This window comes from Cavia porcellus, unplaced genomic scaffold, assembly GCF_034190915.1.
Source record: "Cavia porcellus strain 051 isolate PalLab524CR breed Dunkin Hartley unplaced genomic scaffold, mCavPor4.1 scaffold_4, whole genome shotgun sequence".
Taxonomy (NCBI): domain Eukaryota; kingdom Metazoa; phylum Chordata; class Mammalia; order Rodentia; family Caviidae; genus Cavia; species Cavia porcellus.
In genome coordinates this window covers 104,659,632-104,681,935 of record NW_026947487.1, presented here as the reverse complement: position 1 = coordinate 104,681,935, position 22,304 = coordinate 104,659,632, and the positions used below count along the sequence as shown (strand labels likewise).

The 22,304-nt window shown below is 44.0% G+C and overlaps 1 protein-coding gene across 2 annotated transcripts; it reads left to right on the top strand.

Moving 5' to 3' along the window:
* Positions 1 to 258: 258 nt before the first annotated feature.
* On the top strand, positions 259 to 21,853 carry Marveld3 (MARVEL domain containing 3). 2 transcript variants are annotated; one of them, XM_013154944.3, is made up of 3 exons: positions 259 to 763; positions 2,953 to 3,086; positions 12,613 to 13,973. In XM_013154944.3, the coding sequence occupies exons 1-3, from the start codon at positions 369 to 371 to the stop codon at positions 13,221 to 13,223; spliced, it is 1,140 nt and encodes a 379-aa protein (XP_013010398.1). In that variant the 5' UTR covers positions 259 to 368; the 3' UTR covers positions 13,224 to 13,973. The 2 variants fall into 2 exon arrangements, with proteins under 2 accessions (XP_013010398.1, XP_013010397.1); XM_013154943.3 differs by lacking the exon at positions 12,613 to 13,973 and adding an exon at positions 17,687 to 21,853 and having other exon boundaries at positions 278 to 763.
* Positions 21,854 to 22,304: the final 451 nt, after the last annotated feature.

The window sequence follows — 22,304 nt, the reverse complement described above, 5'->3', positions numbered from 1 at the left end:
TGGCTGAGCAAGCTGGTAGATCCGCTGCGGGAAAGCAACCCCAGCCTACAGTGTAAGGTGACCCGCAGGAGGTGGCCAGAGTTGGCTTCCCTGGTCTGCCCACCTTGCAAGGTCACCAAGGGAACCCTTCTCAGCACAGTATGGGGAAGGCTGTGGGTTCTGCCCCAAATTGGGGCAGTAAGTCCTGCGGTGTCCTCCACGAGTCATCCACTCGCACCCCACCTGCAGGACTCAGGTGCATGCACCAGGCTGGCCGCAAGGACAGTGCGCATGCGCACAGGTGCCCGCCGCCACCCCGCCCTGGGCCTGGCCGCCTTCCCTGTAAACTTTGTGGCTGGCTGTTGCCCTTCAGTCAACAGAGCCGGGCCATGGAAGAGACGGGAACTCCTGAGCCCCGCGCCAGGCCCAGAGAGCGAGACCCAGGGAGGCGACCTCGCCTAGACCGAGACCGCCACCCCGAGCGCGCGCGGGACCGAGCTGGGGACCCGCGCAGGGAGAGGAACGGGGGCGCGCGGAGGAACGGCGGGGACCGGCGCGAGGAGCCGGACAGGAGGAGGGAGCGCGACCGCCAGGACCGGCACAGGGACCGGGGCCCTCACGCAGGTGAACACAGAGTCCCGGGAAAGTCCCGCCAGAACCGGAGGCCAGGGGAACCCCGTGTGCACACCCGGGACGAGACCCCGCCCCCCTGGCCCACGCCTAAGGAAACCCATGAGGCGCCACCCCCAAGGAAGGAGGACTTCCTGTGCCATGGACCCGAAAGGTGAGGGTGTGAGAGAGGGGGTCCAAGTGAGAGGTACCTAGAGGTACCAGGTCCCCCTGCTACTTGTCCAGCAAAGCTGCTTTAAAGGAACAAATGCCATTTCTCCCTATGGGCTCTCAGGGAAGAAGGGGGACACAAAACCTTAATGGAGCCCCCAGCGTGTAAATTTGAATCAGATTAATAAAGCAGAAACCGCTCCACCTTCCGCTCCACTTGCAGCTGCAGGGTCTGGGAAACATAGGGAGAAAGCAGTCCAGACAGGCAGGTGACAGGGGAGATGAGAACAGTGTAGATGAGGTGAGTGGAGTTAGCCTGAAGCTGCACTCTAATTCTCCTCCAGGTGATCACAGGACTGTCCCTCAGAGCAGCAGACCATAGTCCTGTGTTCTAAAGTCAGCCCAGTGAAGAGTTTATAGAGCAGTGTGCTACCCTTCCAGGCCCATATGGGTTTCAGCAACATCTGGGAGAAGCTACCCTTCCATCTGGTGAACTAAGCCTACCACAACTTCTCCCACCAAAGCCTTAGATCTGTCATCCCCTTGGGGCTGAGGTCTTCCTAGGTAGCTTCTTTTAAATCTGACAACTGTTTGAGATCTCACCCTCCTGAAGAAACAAACTTCACTATCTCTGCCTTGAAGGACACAGAATTTCCATAAGCCCTGTGAGGAGAAAGCATCCAGATGTTCTGGAAGACTTTGTGAGCCAGGAGAGCATGGGGTCTGGTCCCCACGTCCCTCCTAGAGAGCTAACATTCAGTCCAGTTGCACAAATGCTGCTGCATGGGCAGATTGTGTGCCAGGCTCATGGACTGAAGAGATGGGATGTCACCCACCCCACAAGGACACAGGTCCTGGGGCCATGGTTGCCTTCTGCCTTTGACACCTGGCCTTCCTGGGGGACCTGGGAGGGTGAGCCCAGTCTTCTGCACAGTGTGAAAGCTACTATCCTGAGTTTATGTTATATTATCTAAAACCAACTACCAGGGCAAAGGGCTTGCCTGATACGTCACTGGCCCTTGCTACTATTCAGGCTTAAGCCACATCATACTGCAACTGAATGACTAGGAAGTCACGAGCTACATCTGTAGGTTTCCTTATAAACTACAGACCCAGTTCCCCCACCCCACTCCATCTCATCCCACAATGAGTGAAGGAAATACTTTTTGCGTTCTGCTGCTTTTGCTCACAACAGATTGGAGGCTGCAAATCAAAAGTTACCTTATTATTGGCTCTTCTCCACTGAGACATTTGTTTAGTGGTCAGGATGCAGGGATGGAGCTACACAATGGGGCAGCTTCAGAGAAGTATGATGGACCTCACTGCAGGAGGAACTTGGACAGAACAGGGCTGGGCTCCAGACCTGGCTCCAGTGAGCTGCTAGACCTCAGGCTGAGCTCTGGAGGAGCAGGAAAGGAAGGCTGGAAGAGGCGGGGACCCAGAAGCATGGTAGAGACCATCAAGTCTGGGCAAGGGGAAACTGCATCTGTGAGTGGGAGCTTATGAGTGCAGAGAGATGTACAAAGGCCCCCTCGGAGGAGTTACACTCTTCAACAGTCTCAAACATAACACAGACAGAATGCCCACTGTGTTCTACAAAGATCCCTGGAGCTCAGCAAGTAGAATGCAGCCTCCTTTAAGTCTTGGACAAAGACCACTCTGTGCTCAATAAAGGGAGGAGAGAAGAAACTGAAAGTACCAAGGATAGCAGAGGAAGAGATAGCAGAAGGTCTCTGAGGTGGCCTCTAGTTTCCATGCAGCTGGAGAAATTCCAAAGTCAGGGACAAAAGAGAATGCCAAACCAGGTGACAGTCAGGCCTTCTGAATACAATGAGGCCTGAAGAGTCCTGGCTCATGCTGAACTGAGAATTTAAGCTCCCAAAGAAGCTGATTCACAGCTGCCTGGTTAGACAGCCCAGCAAGCAGCTGAACAAAGTGGCATCAAAGGTGGTCGTGCTCAGATTCATGGGATTACAGGACATGTAGTAGGTTATTCAGCAGAGATGGGCCACACACTCAGTTGTCCTGTGGGGCTCTTACCCAGAGAATTCTCTGGAGTCTAAAATCGTGAGGCCACCTGTGTGTCTGTTCTGTACATTCCATAATGTTTCAGTCTATCCGAATCCCAAGTTATAATACTAAGCAAGTCACCAAATTGGAAGCCCATTTCTGATGCCTACATGTGTTTTCCAGTTATAGCAAACTCGCTTCCGGGAGATATGTGCCCTCACACCCCAGTGCTGGAGGAGAGGAAGTGGAATATTACCAGTCAGAGGCTCAAGGACTTCTGGAATGTCACAAATGCAGATACTTGTGCACTGGGAGAGGTGAGCCTTGATGGAGTCAGTTTGACCATTTCTCATTACAAGTGGTTTTAGAAAATGGAGGAGTAGAGATTCTGACTTGGTGTCCAGGGTTTAGGTCAGCGGCACAAGTGCCTGCTTGGCAACAGTGAAGTCCTGGGTTCAATCCCTGATACGAAAAAAAAATTACTAAGATTCTCAGGTGGAGAACCAAAATTAAGCAGACTTACTTTGTGCAGTTCCTAACATTTTCATTTCATATTTGCATAAAAGCTTCTGAAACAAAAGGAAGGCCTGCCAAGTGCTACTAGATTTCCTGCAGCACCACCCGGCCATCCTTACAGGTTTCAGATCACTGTAGGTCTGGGTCATCAGTTGCTGGCAAGGGGGCTCCACTGGCTGAGTTTGAGGACAGGGAAAATCACCCAGTAGGCAGCTGGTTTGCAGCACAAACAACTGGAAAAGGAACAGATGGTCTCCTAGAGGCTTGATGTCCAGATGCTTGATCACTGACGTTTTGACAGCCTTATAATTTAATTTTATTATACAAAGAATAAATACACACATATGATCAGTGATTTATAAACTTTGCTGATTGAGATGCCCAGGAAAAAATAAGTGTATGTTATATGAAGGTCAAGTTCAGATACAGCCAGGATCAAAAATGTCATGAAACTATATTCACCTCAGAACATACCAAGGGTATTGTTTCCTGTTTCATTAAAAACAAAAGCAAAACGAACAAACAAAAAAACAATTTACGTGTACCCATAGCCTGAAAAACACTTGAATATTACATGTCAGCTCCAAATGTGCCTTCCCAGGGTTCTCCTCTTAGCACAGCCCTGGCTTTACCAGCAATGAAGAAAATCTGGTTTGTCAGGTGAGCCCTAATGATGCAAGTAATTTCTGAGAAATCTTCCCAGGCTGCATATGACTAAGGGAGGGAATACTCCAGCTTAGGGGGGAGAAATCCTGCACTCACAACTCAAAATGTATTTGAGGATGATTACAGGGATTTATATGATTAAAGAAACTTGGATGACTAGGCTCTAGGTAACCTAGGCACACAGATCATTACCTGAGTTTCCAGGTGTCCGCACAATCTCTGTGCCTGAATTCTCTCACCAACTCCTGAGTCTCAGAGAGGCACTGTGAGTGATCTGAAGTCAGGCTGCTATGTTAGTCAAAGAGCCGGAAATGAAACACTCTGGGGCCTCAGCCGGTTTAGTAGCTTGACCTTTCTTCTCCCAGATGATAGAAATATCAGGGGAGGGACAGCATTGGCTAACAGGCTTTGTAGCTACACAGACGTTTGTTTCCTTCTATGATTGATTTACAAGAGAAAACGGCAGGGCCTGAGGCTTCTGATTGAGACACACTATAATCCAGCCTTGAGGGTTGGATTTTTGAATCTAGGTAGTGAAAGGATGGTTCAGTCCTCAGCAGCTAACAAATTTGAGCTTACTAAGAACCCTCGATTGCAGAGGCCAGTGTAGACACTGTACACCAGGAACTTGTCTCCAGCAGGAAACGCAAGGCTAGATAAAGGTCACCAAAGCATTTTAGACCTTACTTTAGAGTAGATTGTTTGTTATTTCTTTTCTATGAACGTGAAGTCATCACATACACACACACACACACACACACACACACACACACAGAGCTAGAGAGAGAGAGAGAGAGAGAGAGAGAGAGAGAGAGAACTTTAAAAATGGGATGAGATTGTGGTCCTTTCTAGCTTCCTAGGAAGACCCTAAAGTCTTGGGCCATAATTCACACATTGTTCAGGAAGGCAGTCATGGTGGCATACGCCTGTAGTCCTAGCATTTGGGAGGCTGAAGTTGGAGGATCACCATGAGTTCAAGGCCAGCCTGGGATACATAGGGACTTCAAAGCCAACCTTAACCACATAGTGAGACCCAGTGTGAAAAGAAACTAAAAACGTTAGGGAAACACTGAGGAAACAGAAAGAGTTGGGCCCCAGATTTGTTCTTACAGGCAAGAATTCTCAGGTGCTCAAATCTTTAGGAACAGAGGCTAACAATCAAATTGAAAGTACAGATGTCACGTGCACATGTCATACCACCAAGGAATCTTGTGCACATGTAGGTTGTGCTCACTTATTATTTGGAGGCACAGGGGAGGAATTATAAGTTCCCTAGCAAGAAGGTGCCATTCCTGACACCTAACTTTAACAATGTTTGCATTTGAAGCAGTTTCTTTCTCTTTTGAATTAGACTTTCAATGGTCAAATCATGGTGGTTTGCATTCAGCAAGCCTTGACTGGAAAGCATCATTAAAAGTAAACTTTGGGTTTTTTTTTTAAGTTAATGGGCTTCATTTTTTGAGCACTTTTAGGTTCTCATAAAAACTGTTAATTACAAGATTTTCCATACCATGTTCTCCTCAGCATCCCATGCCACCAACATCCCCTTATCATTATAATGCATTTGTTATGATCAGTGAATCAATACAGACACATTATTACCACCCAAAATCCAGTTTACATTAGGGTTCACCATGAATCACTCTATGTTTTCACACTTACAGTCTTATATAGAATAGTTTTGCTGCCCTAAAATCCTTAAAAGAGTAAGATCCTGTTTATCCTTCCCCGTGGGAATCCTATAGTACGCTGCCTTATTAGGTTGGGTTCTGTCACTTAGAATATAGGTTTAAATTTCCATTGCAGTTTTTTCCTGGTTCATTTGTTTTTATGACCCAATAATAGTTCACTCTACTACATAATATTCTATGTAGTAGGTAATTCAGGTGTTAAACTAACCCGGCAACACCCTCACAAATACACATAAAACAATGGCTGACCGAGTATCTAAGTACCCCATGGCTCAGTCAAGTGGATACATAAAATTAACTACAACTGTTAAACAAATCCTATCCCTCAATTTAGGGAATCAGCTTAACTGACAGTCAAAAAAAAATAATTACTTTTTAAAAAAATTTTTTTTGTCTTTTTTGAGCACACTCAAACTGCAGTGTGGATCGAACTCACAACCACACACTTGCAAGGCAGGCGCTTATGCCGCTGAGCTAAATCCTCAGCCCCAAAAAGGAATTACTACACAGTGGAGGAAAAAAAGATTTTCACAGCCCCACCAAAAAAATCATAGTGCTAAACAAAGATATAAGCCAAAATGGATGTTAAACAGCAAAACTAAAAATGTTCTCTTTAGTGTGTTTGTGGTCCTGCCACCAAGTAAGACTAAAAAGATGGAAAGGCCCTGAGTTCAATTCCCAGTTCCAACAACAACAAAAAAAGACACTAAGCTGGATACAACAGTGTGTACTTGTAATCCCTGTTACCTGGAAGGATAAAGGATAAAGCTGAAGGATGATGTATTCAAACTCAGCCTCAGCAACATAATGAGACACTGTCTTAAAAACCTAAATAATAAAACCTCAAGTCTTAACCAACACTATGTACAAAGATATATAAAATTGGTGGTTATTTAAAAAAAATGGTGGTTATTACAAGTACATTTATATTAACCAGGTTCAACAGCATAATTACTATGAAATTAGGAAAATATCCTTTAATCAGTTCCCAACTATAAACCCAGCTTCTGCTCCTGTGTTGCTGTCTCTTAATAGTATAAACATTTTCCCCCTATGATATTCTTGGCTCTGCAGTAATGATAGACTCTTCTGATAGGTCGTACTCAAGAATAACTTTCATCTTTGCTGTCACTGTAACACGTGAGGCAATCAATTGTTAAGGAAAAAAGGTTTGTTTTGGTGGCCCCACTCCATAATCTGTTGATACCATTCCTTTGGGCCAGTGGCCATGTAAAGGTTAGTTTTCAAACCAGGTGTGTTCATACGTGCAGAACACCACTTGGATGGCCCTCCTTGAATGCAGAACTATTACCTCCGCATTAGTTAAATTGGGCCCTATCTCCATGTACTGATATGTACAGAGCTGGCTAAGCTATTTCTTTCTCCCTTCTATTGGCTTTAAGAGTGTAAATAGGGCTAGCTGAGGTGCTAATGTGTAGTCTGTGAAACCAGCTGACAGTTTCCTGTGTCCTCACCTCGTGCCTCCCTATAAACAGTGGAGCATAGAAGGATGGCAGAGCCACATAGCTCCAGCAATGTCAACTGGGTTGGAGCCTCAACATGAGAGGCTACAACTTCCCAGGGCATAAAAATTTATGTCTCAGGAACTGAAGAATCAGTCTTCTAAACAGTTAAATGCTGCCCCAGTTGAGGTATGCAAATTGGTCTTTCTGCACATCCTTCTCTCTGCATATTGCAGGAGTGCTTCCTGGCCTCCTCGCTAAGCTAGCTCACAGACTCCCACCATCCTCACTGCCACTCATCCTGGAGCCACTCCTTTCTTCACAAGTTAATAAATTCTAGGTGAGGATTCACAGGTCAGGACACGCCTGAAATCTCAGCACTCTGGGAGGGTGAGGCAATGGAATCACAAGTTTAGGCCCAGCCTAGGCAACTTAAAATTCAAAAATTGTAAAAAGGACTGAGGATACAGTCAGTGTGGAGACTCTGAATTCAATCCTCTACACTATTTAAAAAAAGAATAAAAGTTTTAATTTTCTTTCAAGACACTTGTAATTTCTGTGACCAGTAGTGCTGGTGTCTCACTCAGAACCATAAGATAGAAGCCTTGAGTGCATTCTGAGATCATGTTTCAGAGCCTGGCACTGGAGGATTTGCCAGCACAGCCTATCACAGCCAAGTGGGCAGAGACAGTGCCTTTCCACTGCCAGGAACATTTACTTGTGAAGCCCTGAAAAGGTACAGGGTGGGAAGTTGCCTGTGGCCTTTCCTGATTAACACTCTCAGCCACTCTTTAACCCTTATGTGACACCTTAGTGCATTACTCCTGGACTGACACTGTGTCAGGACCTTGAACTGCAACTGAATATTTGAGTATTAACCAAGCCAGAGGCAGAGGGAGGGGTGACCTGAGCTGCTGATCCTTAGAAGAGGGAGAGGCACTGACTCAGAAACGCACCCCTCCGAGGCCTGGGAAGGCTCATCTGGGAGCCTCTAGGTCTTCATGTTAAGGACACCATTAACCACCTCATTCTTCTACAGTTCTGCTAAACCATGACAGGAAGAAGGGCCTCACCAGAGCTATAGTTCTTTTGTTCTCTATTGAGAAATTCTCTCCCTGGGAATGATAGAGCACATCTGTAAACCCAGCTATTGAAGAGGCTGTGGCAGGGAGAACCCAAATTTGAGGCCAGCCTGAGCAACTTAGTGATACCCTGTTTTAAAGTAAAATTTTTTAAAAGGACTAGAAATGTAGCTCAGTGCAACTCTTACTAGGTTCAATCTCCTATACTCAAAACCAAAACAAAACAAAACAAAATGTCATATAGTAATATATTGAAGCTTAAATGTTACATTGGAATGCTTTTAATCATTGTGGCAACCTATAATCCTTTAAAGTTATGAAGCAGATTTACATTTACAGAGATAGAAAAATATTCTTACTCTATTCGTTTCTTTCTTTTTCTTTCTTTCTTTCCTTTTCTGATATCAGAGATCAAACTCACGACCTTATGCTTGCCAGGCAGTTGCTTATGCCACTAAGCTAAATCTTTAGCCCCCTTACTGTATTCTCAGCTCACATAAAAGTAGATAGACTGTTCTTACCTAAAAGTAAACAAACAAAAACTATGAACCTATGGTAGGAAAGTCTAACAGAATAATATTCACAGTGGTTATTTTTTATTGATTGTATTATAAACCATTTTTATATAGTATTTTTTTCCTTTTTCTCACAGTAAGTGTAAATTGTAGAACTAAAGAAAACAATGGCACTGTATGCATTTGGAGGAAAGTGCTAGTGTGCAAAGGTGATATTTCTGAGAGCATCATTTCAATTATAGAGTGTAGAGATGAACTACAGTACATAGGCTGGCAGTATGTGGGCACATGCCACGTGACAACATGTGGGTTACTGTGCAGATCATTGAGTCTGATGAACCGAACCAAGCTGACTGCCATGCAGCAGCATTCCAGCAGATACACTGTCTAGCTTTGAAGGTCCAGCTTCCTATTATGCTGGACAAAAGAAGCCAGGCACAAAAGGGACTGGGATTACAGAAGGCAAAGCTCTTTTTTTTTTTTTTTTTTTTTTTTGGTACCAGACATTGAGCTCAAGACGCTTGCCAGGCAGGCACTTACACTGCTGAGCTACTGTCCTGCAAAGCTCATTCCTAATGAAAGCTGATCAGAGGTTGCCTGGGAAAGAAAGTAGGGGACTGACAACAACTTGTTACTGGGGAAATTCAGATGCTGTTTATCTTTATTATACTTACATATTTGTCAAAACTAATCAAGCCTTATGCTGAATGTGAGACATTTTATTGTGTAGGAAGCTGATTTGAAGGACAGCAGGCAGCTTTCCTTCTCCAAGATAAAGAAGCCAAGGCCCCTAAAAGAATCCAGTTCTGGGGAAATATTCTGGCCCAGATATAATCTTTAGGGAATCTAAAGAAAATAGTTAAACTTTAAGACATACTTATTAGGCTAAAGTGGAAAACAGATGATAAATATGGTTCTTCAATGCAGTAAGCTTTACGAGTGTAAAGAACTTAATGTTTTCTATTACCAATACACTGAAGCCACAATCTTTTTTATTTTTATTTTTTATTTTTTTGTGCTAGAGAACAAACCAAGGTCTCTTCCATACTAAGCAGACACTCGCACTGAACTACACCCCTTCCCCAGGGTCAACATTTTGATGTATTACTTCCTTGCTTTTGCTACTTCATATTTCTTAGGTTCTGTGATTCAAATAGCCATCAAACATATAAGGAGACTGGTTTTCAGTCTTTGGAGTACTGGGAGGGTGGGCCCCGTTCCTTTGAGTAGGTGCCTTTCTTTCTAACTGGCCCTATTTCTCCCACCCTCTTTGTGACATCTCTTCAGGTAGGCCCCACTTCCTCTTTTGAGTCACTCTTTTCTGTCCAAGCATTTCTGACACCATTTCAGGATATCTGATGCTAATTATGCAGCTTTTGGTGCATAAGAGGACAAAATGAGCCAGTGATTTATTTTCATGGGGAAGATTAACCTCAAGGTGAAAGAGTGTGCAAGTGCAAAACAGCATTATCAATGGTGCACTAGAAACAAAGGCATTTTGTGAGCAAAAAGCTGGATTGATTTTATCTGGGTCCAGGAAGTAAGGGAGGTTACTTGTGGTTTCTACAAGGAGGAGAGGTCAGGTGAATTGTCAGCAGGGCATAGTTTTGTCCTGGGTTGGTGCACTTGCTGCAGAAGATCTTGCAGACGCACAGCCATTGGGATGCTATGAATGACCAGTCCACTTTGCAGTTGGTACCAGGGGTTTAAATTTTTAATCAAGACCTATCTGTTATCCAGGTTATCCTCATTTGGGTGAGTATCAGGAGAAGGCACAAGGTTAACACTTGCTTTTGGGCTTGGCGCAGAACCAGGAGGTAAACTCTGATGGGGCTGTGGAAAAGGAAGTCATCTACATACTGTGAGTGAAAAGAGGGCTGGGTGAGAAAGGAAGGTAAATCATGCACAAGAACCTGACCAAAGTAGTGGGGCTATTCCAGAAGCAAGAGGTCCAGGTTAACCGCGGGGACTGCTGAGTGTCAGGGTCTATCCAGGTGAAGGCAAAGGAAGGCTGTGAGGACAATAGTGAAAAGAAATAGACTCAACTTCTTTTGTAAGAGTTAATTGAAGTTCTGCATTTCACATTGTCCAAGGGGCCTCTGAGAGCTTTGGGCAGCTTTAGTACTTGGTGACCAAAGCAAAAAGGTCTGGGAAGGAGCCAGTTGGGGGTCATGACCAGAGGCAGCTGATGCAGTGATCATTGGGCAGTTCAGTTTCCAATGGGATCCCCCAAGAGGGACACAGTTTAGGGGAAATCCCATGCTGCTGACATTATATAGGCCAGTGACTATTCTGGTGGCATTTAAACAGAAGTCCTGGAGGGGTGTGCTAGTCCAGTCCCAGGTGCTCTTGAGATCTTTGTGGTCAGCTCAGTGGTTGGGTTTGGGGGATGTCTTAGGGCAACCTACAGGGGAGGATCAGATTAAGGGGTAGTGTTAGATAGGAATTTAGGCAGGGAGAGTAAGATCAGAGGGCTCCACTGACCAGGACTGACCTGAAGCAGCAGCAGGTTCAGGGAGGGAAGGGGAAGCAGCTGTGCTGGTTGCAGCAGCTGGAGCCTGTGGAGGAGGGGAGCCAGTGGCTGCAGTGATGGGAAGCTCTGGGGGAGGAGCAGGAGGAATGCCTGCAGCCACTGCAGAAGGTGCAGGGAACTGCCAGGGCAAACTGAGGTGAGTTGGATCTGTTGGCAGAGAGGCGTCAGCATGGTGGGGGGAGGGGGGATGCAAATGGGAGAGAAAGAAAAAGGATTTGAAAGGGAGCACAAGCTATGCACAAAGTGGGAATATTATGGACTGTAAAGAATGTTTGCACCTCTATCCATTTACTCAGCCCCCAACAGTAATTGACTTAAGTCTCATAGAATGGAGAAATCAAAAGTGCTGTTTTCTGGCCAGCATAGTCCAGTTCGTATCATGGCCATGAGGTACTACAAAAGAATATTAAATGTTTGAGCTTCAGATCTAATTGTGAATAGGTCCATACAGAGATATGGGTGAGTGACCAAGGCCGTCATCACTGCAGTAGCCAAACACCAAGGAAGATAGTTCTTCTGGTTGGGTATTATTGTGACCATCGCAGGATTTTACAAGCATGGAAAGTAGACTAAATCTCTCTTTGTCCCAGCAAGTGAGGGGAGAGAGTGGGACTAGGAAGTAACCACAGCAGTGGAGAGGCAAAAGGTCTTAAAGATGGACAAAGGGTTAAAGGTACAAAACTAAGGAGTAGCTGCAATCGCAGTGGCAGATGGGATGGGCAGAATCCTAAAGGCAAAGAGAATCTAAAAAGCATTGCACAAGAGAGGGAGAAAGAGAGAGAGCGAGACCAAGAGACCGAGGAGATCTGAAGTGACTTGGAGTGGTGGGAGCTTTCTGAAGCATCTGAGCAAGGTCCTGGACCAGTGTCAGTGGGCGGCATCAGTGGAAAGAAGGACTAAGAAAGAGTGTAAAAGCCACCAAGAAGAAATTACCCTACCCCAGATTTTGGCACTAATGTTATCAACATTGCAGTAGAAAACACTCAAACACAGGCTTTATGTGAGTAAAAGGCTAGATTTATTCTTTCTGGGTCCAGACAGGCTGAGATCTTGGATGATCTCAGCAGCTATCTGCAGGAGAAGCTACGCTTAACAGGTTATAATCCCAAGGAATCTGGATGAAATGTTTTGGGTCAAAGTTCCAAGGACAGTCGGTGCAGCTGTGAAGATAATACTGGACTTTGTGGCAGTGGGGAAATTGTATGTCCAGTCTTAAAGTTTCTTGATGGCCATGTGTTCAGTTTGCTGAGTGTTCCATGACCCTTTTCATGGTGTCCTGTTGTTTTCTGAGAATGGTCTGTTTCCTGAGAAGATCTTGCCTCGCTCAGGCATGACAAACAACACCTTGTGAAGTGGTAACTCACCCTCTCTTTGCAGCCTGCTGCCAGATGCTGGAGGTTCTGCTGAACTTGCTGATCCTGGCCTGCAACTCTGTGTCGTACAGTTCCACAGGGGGCTACACAGGCATCACCAGCCTGGGGGGCATTTACTACTACCAATATGGAGGGGCATACAGTGGCTTCGATGGTGCTGATGGGGAGAAAGCCAAGCAGCTGGATGTCCAGTTCTATCAGCTCAAGCTGCCCATGGTCACTGCAGCAATGGCCTACAGCGGAGCCCTTATGGCCTTCTCCTGCCTCCTTATTGTCATGGGTGTCCTTCGAGTCCCTTGGCACTGTCCTCCATGCCTGCTGATCGAGGGTTTGTTGGATGTGGCCATCGCTGGAGCCTATATCCCAGCGATGTACTTCTTCTTCCACCATCTGTCTGGTGCCTATGCCTCCCCTGTGTGTCAGGAGAGGGAGGCGCTGTACCAGAGCAAAGGGCACCGTGGCTTCAGCTGTGGTTTCCACGGTGGTGATATAGGAGCTGGGGTCTTTGCATGCCTGGGCATTGGGGTCTTTGCCCTAGGAGCTATCCTGGCCATCAGGGCTTACCGAAAAGTCAGGAAGCGAACTGAGAAGCCTGCAGAAATGCTTGAGTTTTAGGCTTTTAAAAATGGTCTGCCAAACATAGGTGCTCAAAGTTACTCTTTCACAAGAGTCCTTTTTCTGTGACTTGCCAACACTTCAAAAGGAACATGCCAACTTCAGCATGGCAGGCTTAGCTCAGAGTTTCATGGAGCAGTGTTCTCTGAGGTAACAAGCTTTGATTTCTGTTAGTGAGGGAAGAACCAAAATTCTATCAGAACACAAAAACCAGAGGCCAGGACCCACAGGGAAAAGGCATGAGGTGCAGCAAAGTGTACTCCTTGAATAAAGAAAGGGAAGTGGTCAAGAGAATTGGAAGAAGTTGATCTTCAGAGTCCACAGCCACACAAACATGAGATAACTTTTGACCTGGACTGCTCTAAAGCCAGCTTCCTTCAGATCTGCCCAGGAGTCCTTCCACATTGAGCTCCCTGGTCTTCCTTCTTGTATCTACCAAAGAAAGGCATCCTGGGGAGAGCTACCCCTGGAATGAGGTAAAAGAGGCAGAAGTAGGCTAAGGAATGAGGAATGGAAATAAGGCACTGGGTTGTAAAGAAGCCATTCTCTAAGCCCCTCATAAGTGTTTTGTACCTCTTGTAAATGTCCTATTGTATGAAAAAGGAAACCCCTTTTCTGTAATTGAGATCTATCCAGAAGCAAAGAATATAAAAATCTTTCTAAGAGAAGAATGTCACATTAGCCAAACAACTTCACAGTTCTTACTACACATTGAATTATGACTTATGCAATATTAGAATATATTCTTGATTTGAGTATGTTCTTTGTTTTATGTAAATACAAAAAAGTCTAAAGAAATGTTTTAATTTGGAGGTAGTAGTTCTCTTTATAATACTTTTATATCATTCCCTTAATACAACTTATTTAATTTAGAAGATAAATTTAGATTTAAATATATATATATGTATTTTTTATATGATTAGAAAAATCCTTGAACAATACATAACAAAATATTGACAATTTTGCTGCTGGAGAGAAGGGAATTTTTTCATGTTATCCATGGCTTGACCTCACATGTAGTTTTTAGAAAAACAATAATTTGGTTTACTTTCCTGAGTTTTTTTCAGGTTCATAGTTACAAGGCAGAATCAGATACAGATGTATAATGAAGCAGAGGATTTAACTGGTCAGCCTCAGAAAATAATCTTACCCAGAAAGATGCTACAGCTCACTCTGGCAGTCACTGCTCTTCAGTGCTAGAGAATACTTGTATCTGTTTGATATTGGTAGCTAAGCCAGTCTGGCCTGACCAGTACCAGGGTCACATTCCTTCAACAGACCCCATACCACGGGACCTGGCAGGCCACTATCTCCCTCAGTTGTCACAGTGGAGTGACTGACAAGGTCTAAATTCTTACTCTATTAGCCCTGAAGATATCTGGTGCCTGGATCATGACTCCACTGTTTTGGCAAATATATCATAGACAGAAAAAGTTCAGGTTTTCCTGTCTCTTGTAGCAGTCAGTCAGTCAGGAACGCATGAGGACAAAAGGTAGGTACACTCCTCGGCCTTAACTTGGGACCTGCTACCCATTTAAAATATGGCATACATTTTTCCCTTAACTATTCTCTCAAACAGTTTCATCAGAGTCAAAAACCAGGTCCATCATTAAGGCAGGATGCCTTTGCCATATCATCTCCAAGAGTAAACTGGATGAGAAAACAAAACTGTTGGGGATCATCACAGAGGGACAGAGAACAAACCAACAATTGGGCCTGCAAGCTGTTAATCATTAAAAGCTTGATTTGTATTTTCTTCTGAGGTAGTAGGGGCTTAAAAGCTACTTTTGCTAAAAACTGACTCTTCACTTAGGATACTGATGTGAGCTAAACACAGTATAAAGCATGGTACCTTTGCTTTCATTTTGTATCTGTCTTGTGCACTTTGGGTCACATCCCTGCTCAGCTCTGCGTAAAGTATGTTAAATCATTTAGGCAGCAAGTCTGTCCAAAACTGGAAATACAAGGCTGATTTTTCCCTACATTTATATAACCTGTCTCATCACCCTTCAAGACTAAGAGCATCAAGATTAGAGATTTACGGGGATATTCAGCTGACATTCAACTGCCTGTGGACACCAAGTCGTCTCCAGTCATGGTCTTAAACCTGCAGTTTCTTGGGACTCCAGCAGAGCCCATAAAAAACTGAAACTTCTCCAAGCAAAAACAATCACACAGACCAGGTTGCCTCCTCAAGGAAAAAAGACTGCTTCAGTACCATATTGCGGAACCAGAACTGAGATAATGACCAACCCAACCCTGAGCCACGTCAGCAACAGCTTAAAAACTGGCCTCCTCCTCTCTTAATGCACTCACGTGATCTTCAAAGCTGTGTCCCCTTCAGCTCCTCAGGCTCCCCACTTGCTCTTGCTCTCTAACTCTGCCTAATAAATCAGTGTACATCTCTCACAACCCATCCTAAAATGCATTTTTGTGATGAGATGTCAAGGTCCTCCCCAGGCTAAGTTGAGGTCCTCTAGAGAAGGATTTCCCTGGATTCCATTTGGTGACAGGAGCATAGTGCCCCTGTTTCCCTTCATGGGTGAGACACATGCATGCAGAAAGAAAACTAGGGCAGGGAAAGGTTTTGGGTGCAGGAGACAGGTACCCTGTGGGAATCAGAATCACAGCTGGGTGGATTCACTGCTGTGCTGTAGGGAAAGAGTGCCTAGTATTTACAGGGCCTAGGCAACAAGTAGGCAGCTGGGTTCTAATGTTACTTTGAATTTCAAATGAGCAGTGCAGCTTCTCAGCTCTCAGAGCCCTTGACTACAGTGTTTTTGACCCTCAGGAATTTGTGTGGGCCCAGAGGAGATAGGATCAGTGAACCCCAGCATGGCTGCCCAAGATCTTTAAGATAATGGTCTTTTCACTGCTCAGATTATAAACATAGTCATATTCCTAACATAAAAGATGGTCCTGATTGCTTAGAAACAATTCTTTTCATAAATTTATCCCATTTCTTTCTAAATCTAACTAATCCTCTTGCATTTTAGAAATATCACTGACATCATCCCCCATTTGTAACCACTTACGAATTTCACAGTATTTCATATATAGTCATCCTATTGTATCTACATGGGCTCCAAGATCCCCTTCAAATATTAAAATCCAAGGGACTTCTATCCCCTTTATTTGCACAGAACTCATGCAAATTTTCACATATTTTGAATAATCTGTAGATTACTTATAATCCCTAGTACAATGCAAATACTATGTAAACTGTCATTGTGTTGCACTAGGGAATAATGAAAAGAGCCTGTACATGTTCAGTACAATCACTTTCTTTTTCCAAGTATTTTCAATCCTTATTCAGTCTGTAAGTGCAGAAGCTGCAGATTAAGAAGTGATATGGAGGCTGATTGCACTTGCTTTCATTCTAACCCCTGTGAGATAAACCTGGCATCCTTTTATCCTATCATTTATTAAAGTGTCTGAGGCTTAAAATACTGAATGACAAGTGCAAGATTACAAGATGGTAAACAACAGGAACTTGAACCTAGTGTTCCCACTCTGCATTTAAAGCTTTCTTTGTCCTCATCTCTGTACACCCTTAAAGGATGGAGGAGACTTTCCACCATAAGTATGCCTATGAAGGGGTCCCAGGCCTCCATTGATACTAAATGCAAGTTTATCTCAGATAGTATACTCTGTCTCTGGTCACCTGCTGGCATCCACAGCCTCAGGACATTTGTAATTCCCTTAAACCTGTAGGAAATTTCTCTTCAAATGAACAGCCAGATCCTGGCTGAACAGATTGGTCCATCCATGTTATGGAATTGGAAACCTCATAGCAAAGAATGTGACCAGTCTAGGAACTGACCTGGAAACATCTCTGGGGCTCACTGAATAAAGGAGCAGGATGTGGAACAGTATGTGTGATGTGCGTGCTTTTGTGGAACAAAGCAGAAAAGGGAGATGCAATGCAGATTCAAATATACCTCTGTCTACAAAAAAAAAGGAAGCATCCAAGCATGGTGAAGCACTTCTGTAATCCTAGCACTAGGGAGACAGGCAGGACTGCTGTGAGTTTGAGGCCAGCCTGGGTTAGTTTGAGACCTTGTCTCAAAAAAAACCATTTCAATCAATAGTTCGTTCCACTGTATTGCTTAGTAGAGCTTCCTGAGGGGCCTTTCACTCACTGAAGGACACTTGAGTCATCCAAGTATTTAACCATAACAAAGAAAGCCTCTGAGAACACTCATTTACATGTTTTTATGTGAACATAAATTTTCATTTCTTTAGCATAAAGTGCCCAGGTGTACAATTGCAGGGTCATGTTGCATTTTTTAAGAAACTGCCCCAAGTGGCATTTTAATCTTTCAAATACATTAAAAACAAAACAACCACAGAAACCAAAAAAGTTGAATCTGACCTGGTTTTTAAAGTGAGGTCATTGGAATCCTTGGGTTTGGCCTGGGTGAGTGATGTCCGTTTTAAACCGCAAATCTCTCTTCTCATAGGTGTGGTACAGATAATGGAAGTGATTTTGAATGGGATGGTTCTCATATGTATCGTGGCCTCCTACTTTGTCCTTGCCGGATTCAGCGCCAGCTTTGTCAGTGGCAGCAGCTTTGGGAACAACTATTACTCACCATTTGAGGGCAGCGAGCTGGAAGAAGTTCGGCAGTTGGACCAGCAATACACTATCCTTCGGTCACCCCTTATATACAGCGGTGTGGCTGTTTCCCTGGGCCTGGGTGTCCTCACCATGGGTGTTCTACTCCAAGGAGCCAAGAGTCTAACAAAACTGCCTGGGAAATGGCTCCTCTTGGAGGCCACCTTCAGTCTCCTTGCTGCAGTGGGCTACTGTATAGGCATTGGCATTTACCTCCATGTAGCTTTGCAGATCAATTCCACGGACACCTGCAAAAAAAGAGAGAGGCTGTATGCCCGCAGAGGTCTCACCTGGATGAACTGCCAGCTGGCAGGCACTGACGGAGCAGCAGCCACCTTCGCTTGTATTTTGGTCATTATGTATGGTGTCAGCGTGGTCCTGGCCCTGCAGAGCTACAGAAAACAGAAGCTCTCTAAAGGCAGCCAAGAACAGCACAGAAATTACATTGATGCACCAGAATACCTGTGGTCTGAGACAGTTTAAGGAGATCTTCCAACCCCAAATGTCAACCTTCCCTCGCCTGTTTCTCTCAAAAAGGCAGTTCCTTTGAAGTCAATTAGATAACTGTGGTTTTCACCTGCTTGACTTTGTAGGTGCTGCTTTTAGTACCAATGCAAAAATTAAGTAATTGTCTCATTTTTCCATTGTAAAAGAGATCCATGATTGCTGACTGATTCAATGATAGCTTACTGCAGAGAACAACGTAAGAAGTGAGGGTACCCTCACCAGAAAGAAACAGCTCACTAGTCAGTGTAATGCTAAAAGGTAGGAACTGTACATCAAAGGGTAACAGTTCCAGAGTTTCAGTAGAAATCACACCTGTCTTGTCTGAAGTCATCAGAAGAAACATGCCAACGCCCCTTTCCCTTTCGCCTTGTGGTCCCAGAGAACGATTTTTTTTTTTTCTTTTTTGCAATAGGGTCTTGCTATGCAGTTCAGGCTGGCCTTGAGCTCACTTTGTAGTCCAGGCTGGTCTCAAACTCATGACCCTCCCACCTCAGACTCCTGAGTGCTGGGATTACAGGTTTGAGCCACCACGCCTGGCTCCCAGAGAACAATTAAGCAGTTATTCTTGTTCCCTCATAGAGGGAAGCACTCTGCTATTAGAGGGCCACCAGAGTGTACCCTAAGCAGTTGGAGTCCTGACCCAGGGAAACAGATGCTTTTAGCAGGCACAATCCTCCTTGGGAATCCTCCCTCAGGGTCCAGGGCTAATGTCTCCTACCAGCTCTTTTTTGCTGTGGCAAATCATTCCATTGAAATTCACCTTTTTGAAATGTTTCCTAAGGTTTTTTAATGAGGTTTCCAAATACTGAGAAAATTTGTAAAATTAAATGTTGTTCAATTGATTTCAAAAAGAAAGCAGTTAATTTTTTTATATTTTCATCTTAATTTATACTTGTTCTTGTTCTTTACACCCAGTCTGTTTATGTCAGATCCAGGTAAAAACACTTACATTCATATTATGGAGGTCTTTCTCTAAGTGTTGTCTTTCTTTTCAGTAGCTAATCCTCATGGAACCTGTCCAAGACAAAGGGTCAAAAGAGAACCTCATAAAAATAAGTAAGTAATAAAAATAAAACTTGGAAGAAGATAAGCACCTGGAAAATTGTGTGCTTAATTGAAATAACGTTAGCCATGCCTCTGAAAGGTATGACACTGTCACTGTTCACCTGGAGCAGTGGCTATAGTCCTAGGGTTTCACTGAATGGCAATGCTTACCAGCAGCAGAAATCAGATAGCCATTCTTCAGGAGCCTAACATCCCTCCACATAACGTTCTCATCTAGGCTCTGTTCACTGAACATGTCGCGGTTAGAGTTTTGTCCATGTTGGGTTTTGTGATGAAGGGCACTGTGGCCTGTGTGACCCCAGCTTTGGGCCCAAACCCGGGTAGGCCCCTGTCCCTGGCAGGAATCCCCATTTCACTGACTGGAGCCCATCAGTGGCTAATGACACTCCATCAGTAGTTTCATAATGTTCAAAATGATTTAGTAAACCTGTTTGTATTTACTACCCCTAAGCCAGGCCAAGGGTTAGTCACATGTTAGACAAGCAAAGTAAGTGGTTTACTTGACAGTTAACTTTTCAGGGAATGATCACTATGTGCCAAATACATTACCGTGTTTTAAAAAAAAAAAAAAGCATTCTATCTGCATCATTTCGTGTAAGCTTGTAACTGACAGTAGATACCATTATTTCCACTTAAATGACAAAACAAAATTGGGCTAACGGAGACAGCTCAAAGGCAAGTACTTGGGTAGCATTGTGAGGCTGAGTTTGATGCCCAGCACCACAAAAAGGTGGGTGTTGTGGTGCGTACCTATAATCCCAGAATTTGGGGAGGCTGAGGCAGGAGAATCATGAGCTCTAGATCAGCCTGGATGCACAGAACCCTGTCCCAAACAAAACAAAACACAGAAACTAGCCTTAGAGGAAATGTACCTTGTCTAAAGTTCTTAAGTGGCAGAGACAAAACTCAGACCCAGTGAGTCCCACACAGGAACACTTAATGAATAATTCATTCTTACAGCCTTTAGTATGTCAGGAAAGATGCATAAAGTGAAGAACATGTTCAGAACTTTGTTGATACTACCACAGACTAGGAAGATGTGTATCTAATGGAACTGAGGTATTAAAGGAGGTAATAGTGTAGTCCCAGCATCTAAAGGTGCTCAGTAAAGTTGTTGAGTATGATACTGTACACACTATTTCCCTGTTACCTATTCTTTATGTTGCTCTTTATGTTTTGGGTTTCTCATCTAAGAGAAACCATGCATTATTTAAGCTTGTATGTCTTTTTACTTAACATTATGGTCTCTAGGTACCTACAAATAACTCAAATTTATCCTTAATTTCAATTGTGTGCAAATACCATTATTTTCTTTATCCATTTATCTGTTTAGTAACATATTTGAGACAGGGTCTCACACTGTAGCCCAGGCTGGCCTTAAACTCACAATTCTTCTGCCTCAGCCTCCAGAGTACTAGAATTACAAGTGTGCACCACTCTGGGCTCCGAATGAAGTTTTTAAAAATGTTCATTCTGCGAAATGAAGAGGAAATCTGCAAAATGGCTTTAACATGGCCTTTATTTGGAGGTAGCTAATATGCTTGAATTCAGAGATTATGGAACAGTAACCCCAGTGGTGTCAAAAAGCACCAATTTTGGGTGCTGTGGATTGAACTCTCGGCCTTCACACTGAGCTACATCCCCAACCCTTTTTTCTTTGAGATAGGTTCTCGCTGAATTGCCCAGGCTGGGCTCCAATTTGCCATCCTCCATCCCTCAGCCTCCCAGAGTGCTAGGATTACAGGTATGTACTATCACACCTGACCTAAAGACACTAATTTTGAGGTATAACTGGATTACGACTATCTTTTGAGCCCATACTCACCACTACATCTGAAATCCTGACACTGAGCCCACTGCATTATGAAAAATGTGGTGGCCAGTTTCTCTCTTCAGCCCCTAGGACTTAAGAGAGTCTGTACATTGTTTACAATCGAGTTTCTTCTGGTCAGCTGATAACCTTCATGTAAACAAGGACTGTTTCTTGCCTTAGGAATTTGTTTAAACATATAAGCCAAGTCAGAATGCTTTCTAAATTAAAAACTTCTACTGTTATTTCAGCAGAAAAGGTGCTACAGTTTGGGTATGGGTCCCCCACAAGGATCCATTGACAGATGACTAGATCCAGTTTGGTGCTATTGGGTGGCAGCAGAACCTTTGGGAGCCCACCGTAAGATCCTTGGTCATCAGGATTGTTTCCTCTGCAGGGCGTTCTTGTGGGACTCCTTGAAAAGTAGTTCTTGAGAGGGGATGGATGTAAAGCTTGAATCTTGTCCTACCCAGCTTTCCCTGTTCCTAGTTTGAGATGTAATCACCTATTCCCAAACATGGTTCTGCCACTGCTACCCACCACATGACCTGGCAAGAACTGACCTAATGCCAGTGCCATTCTCTGGAACTTCCACAATTGTGAGCTGAATAAACAACTTCTTTGTAAGTATCCTGTGTTGAATGTTCTGTTAAAGTGACACAAAGGTAATACAAAAGCTGACCAAAATAATTTATTTTTGCCTTAACTCAGCTCCCAAGAGTATTGTGTAATGTGATTTCATGTATTTATTTTTATCTATCATCCCCTGAAGGAAGAGCAGAAAAATCCTAAAGGAATTCTGATTAAGAACGTATTTCTAGGGGCTGGGGATTTAGCTCAGCGGCATAAGCACCTACTTTGCAAGCAGGCAGTCGTGAGTTCGATCCCTGGTACCAATAAAAAGGAAAAAGACAAAAAAAAAAAAAAAAGAACATATTTCTAACACTGGTCATGATGGTACACACCTGTAATACAAGCACTTGAGAGATTGAGGCATGTGGATCGCCGAGAGTTCAAGGTGAGCCTAGACTACACAGTGAGAGCTTCACACCAAAAACAAAAAACAAAACAAGCAAAGATA

What these genes read in the sequence shown, in the direction of transcription:
- Marveld3 (XM_013154943.3), top strand. Translation starts at nt 369, where the DNA reads ATGGAAGAGACGGGAACTCCTGAGCCCCGCGCCAGGCCCAGAGAGCGA. An exon ending in CTGTGCCATGGACCCGAAAG is followed by an intron (nt 764 to 2,952) that starts GTGAGGGTGTGA and finishes TGTGTTTTCCAG; the next exon opens with TTATAGCAAACTCGCTTCCG. An exon ending in ATACTTGTGCACTGGGAGAG is followed by an intron (nt 3,087 to 17,686) that starts GTGAGCCTTGAT and finishes CTCTTCTCATAG; the next exon opens with GTGTGGTACAGATAATGGAA.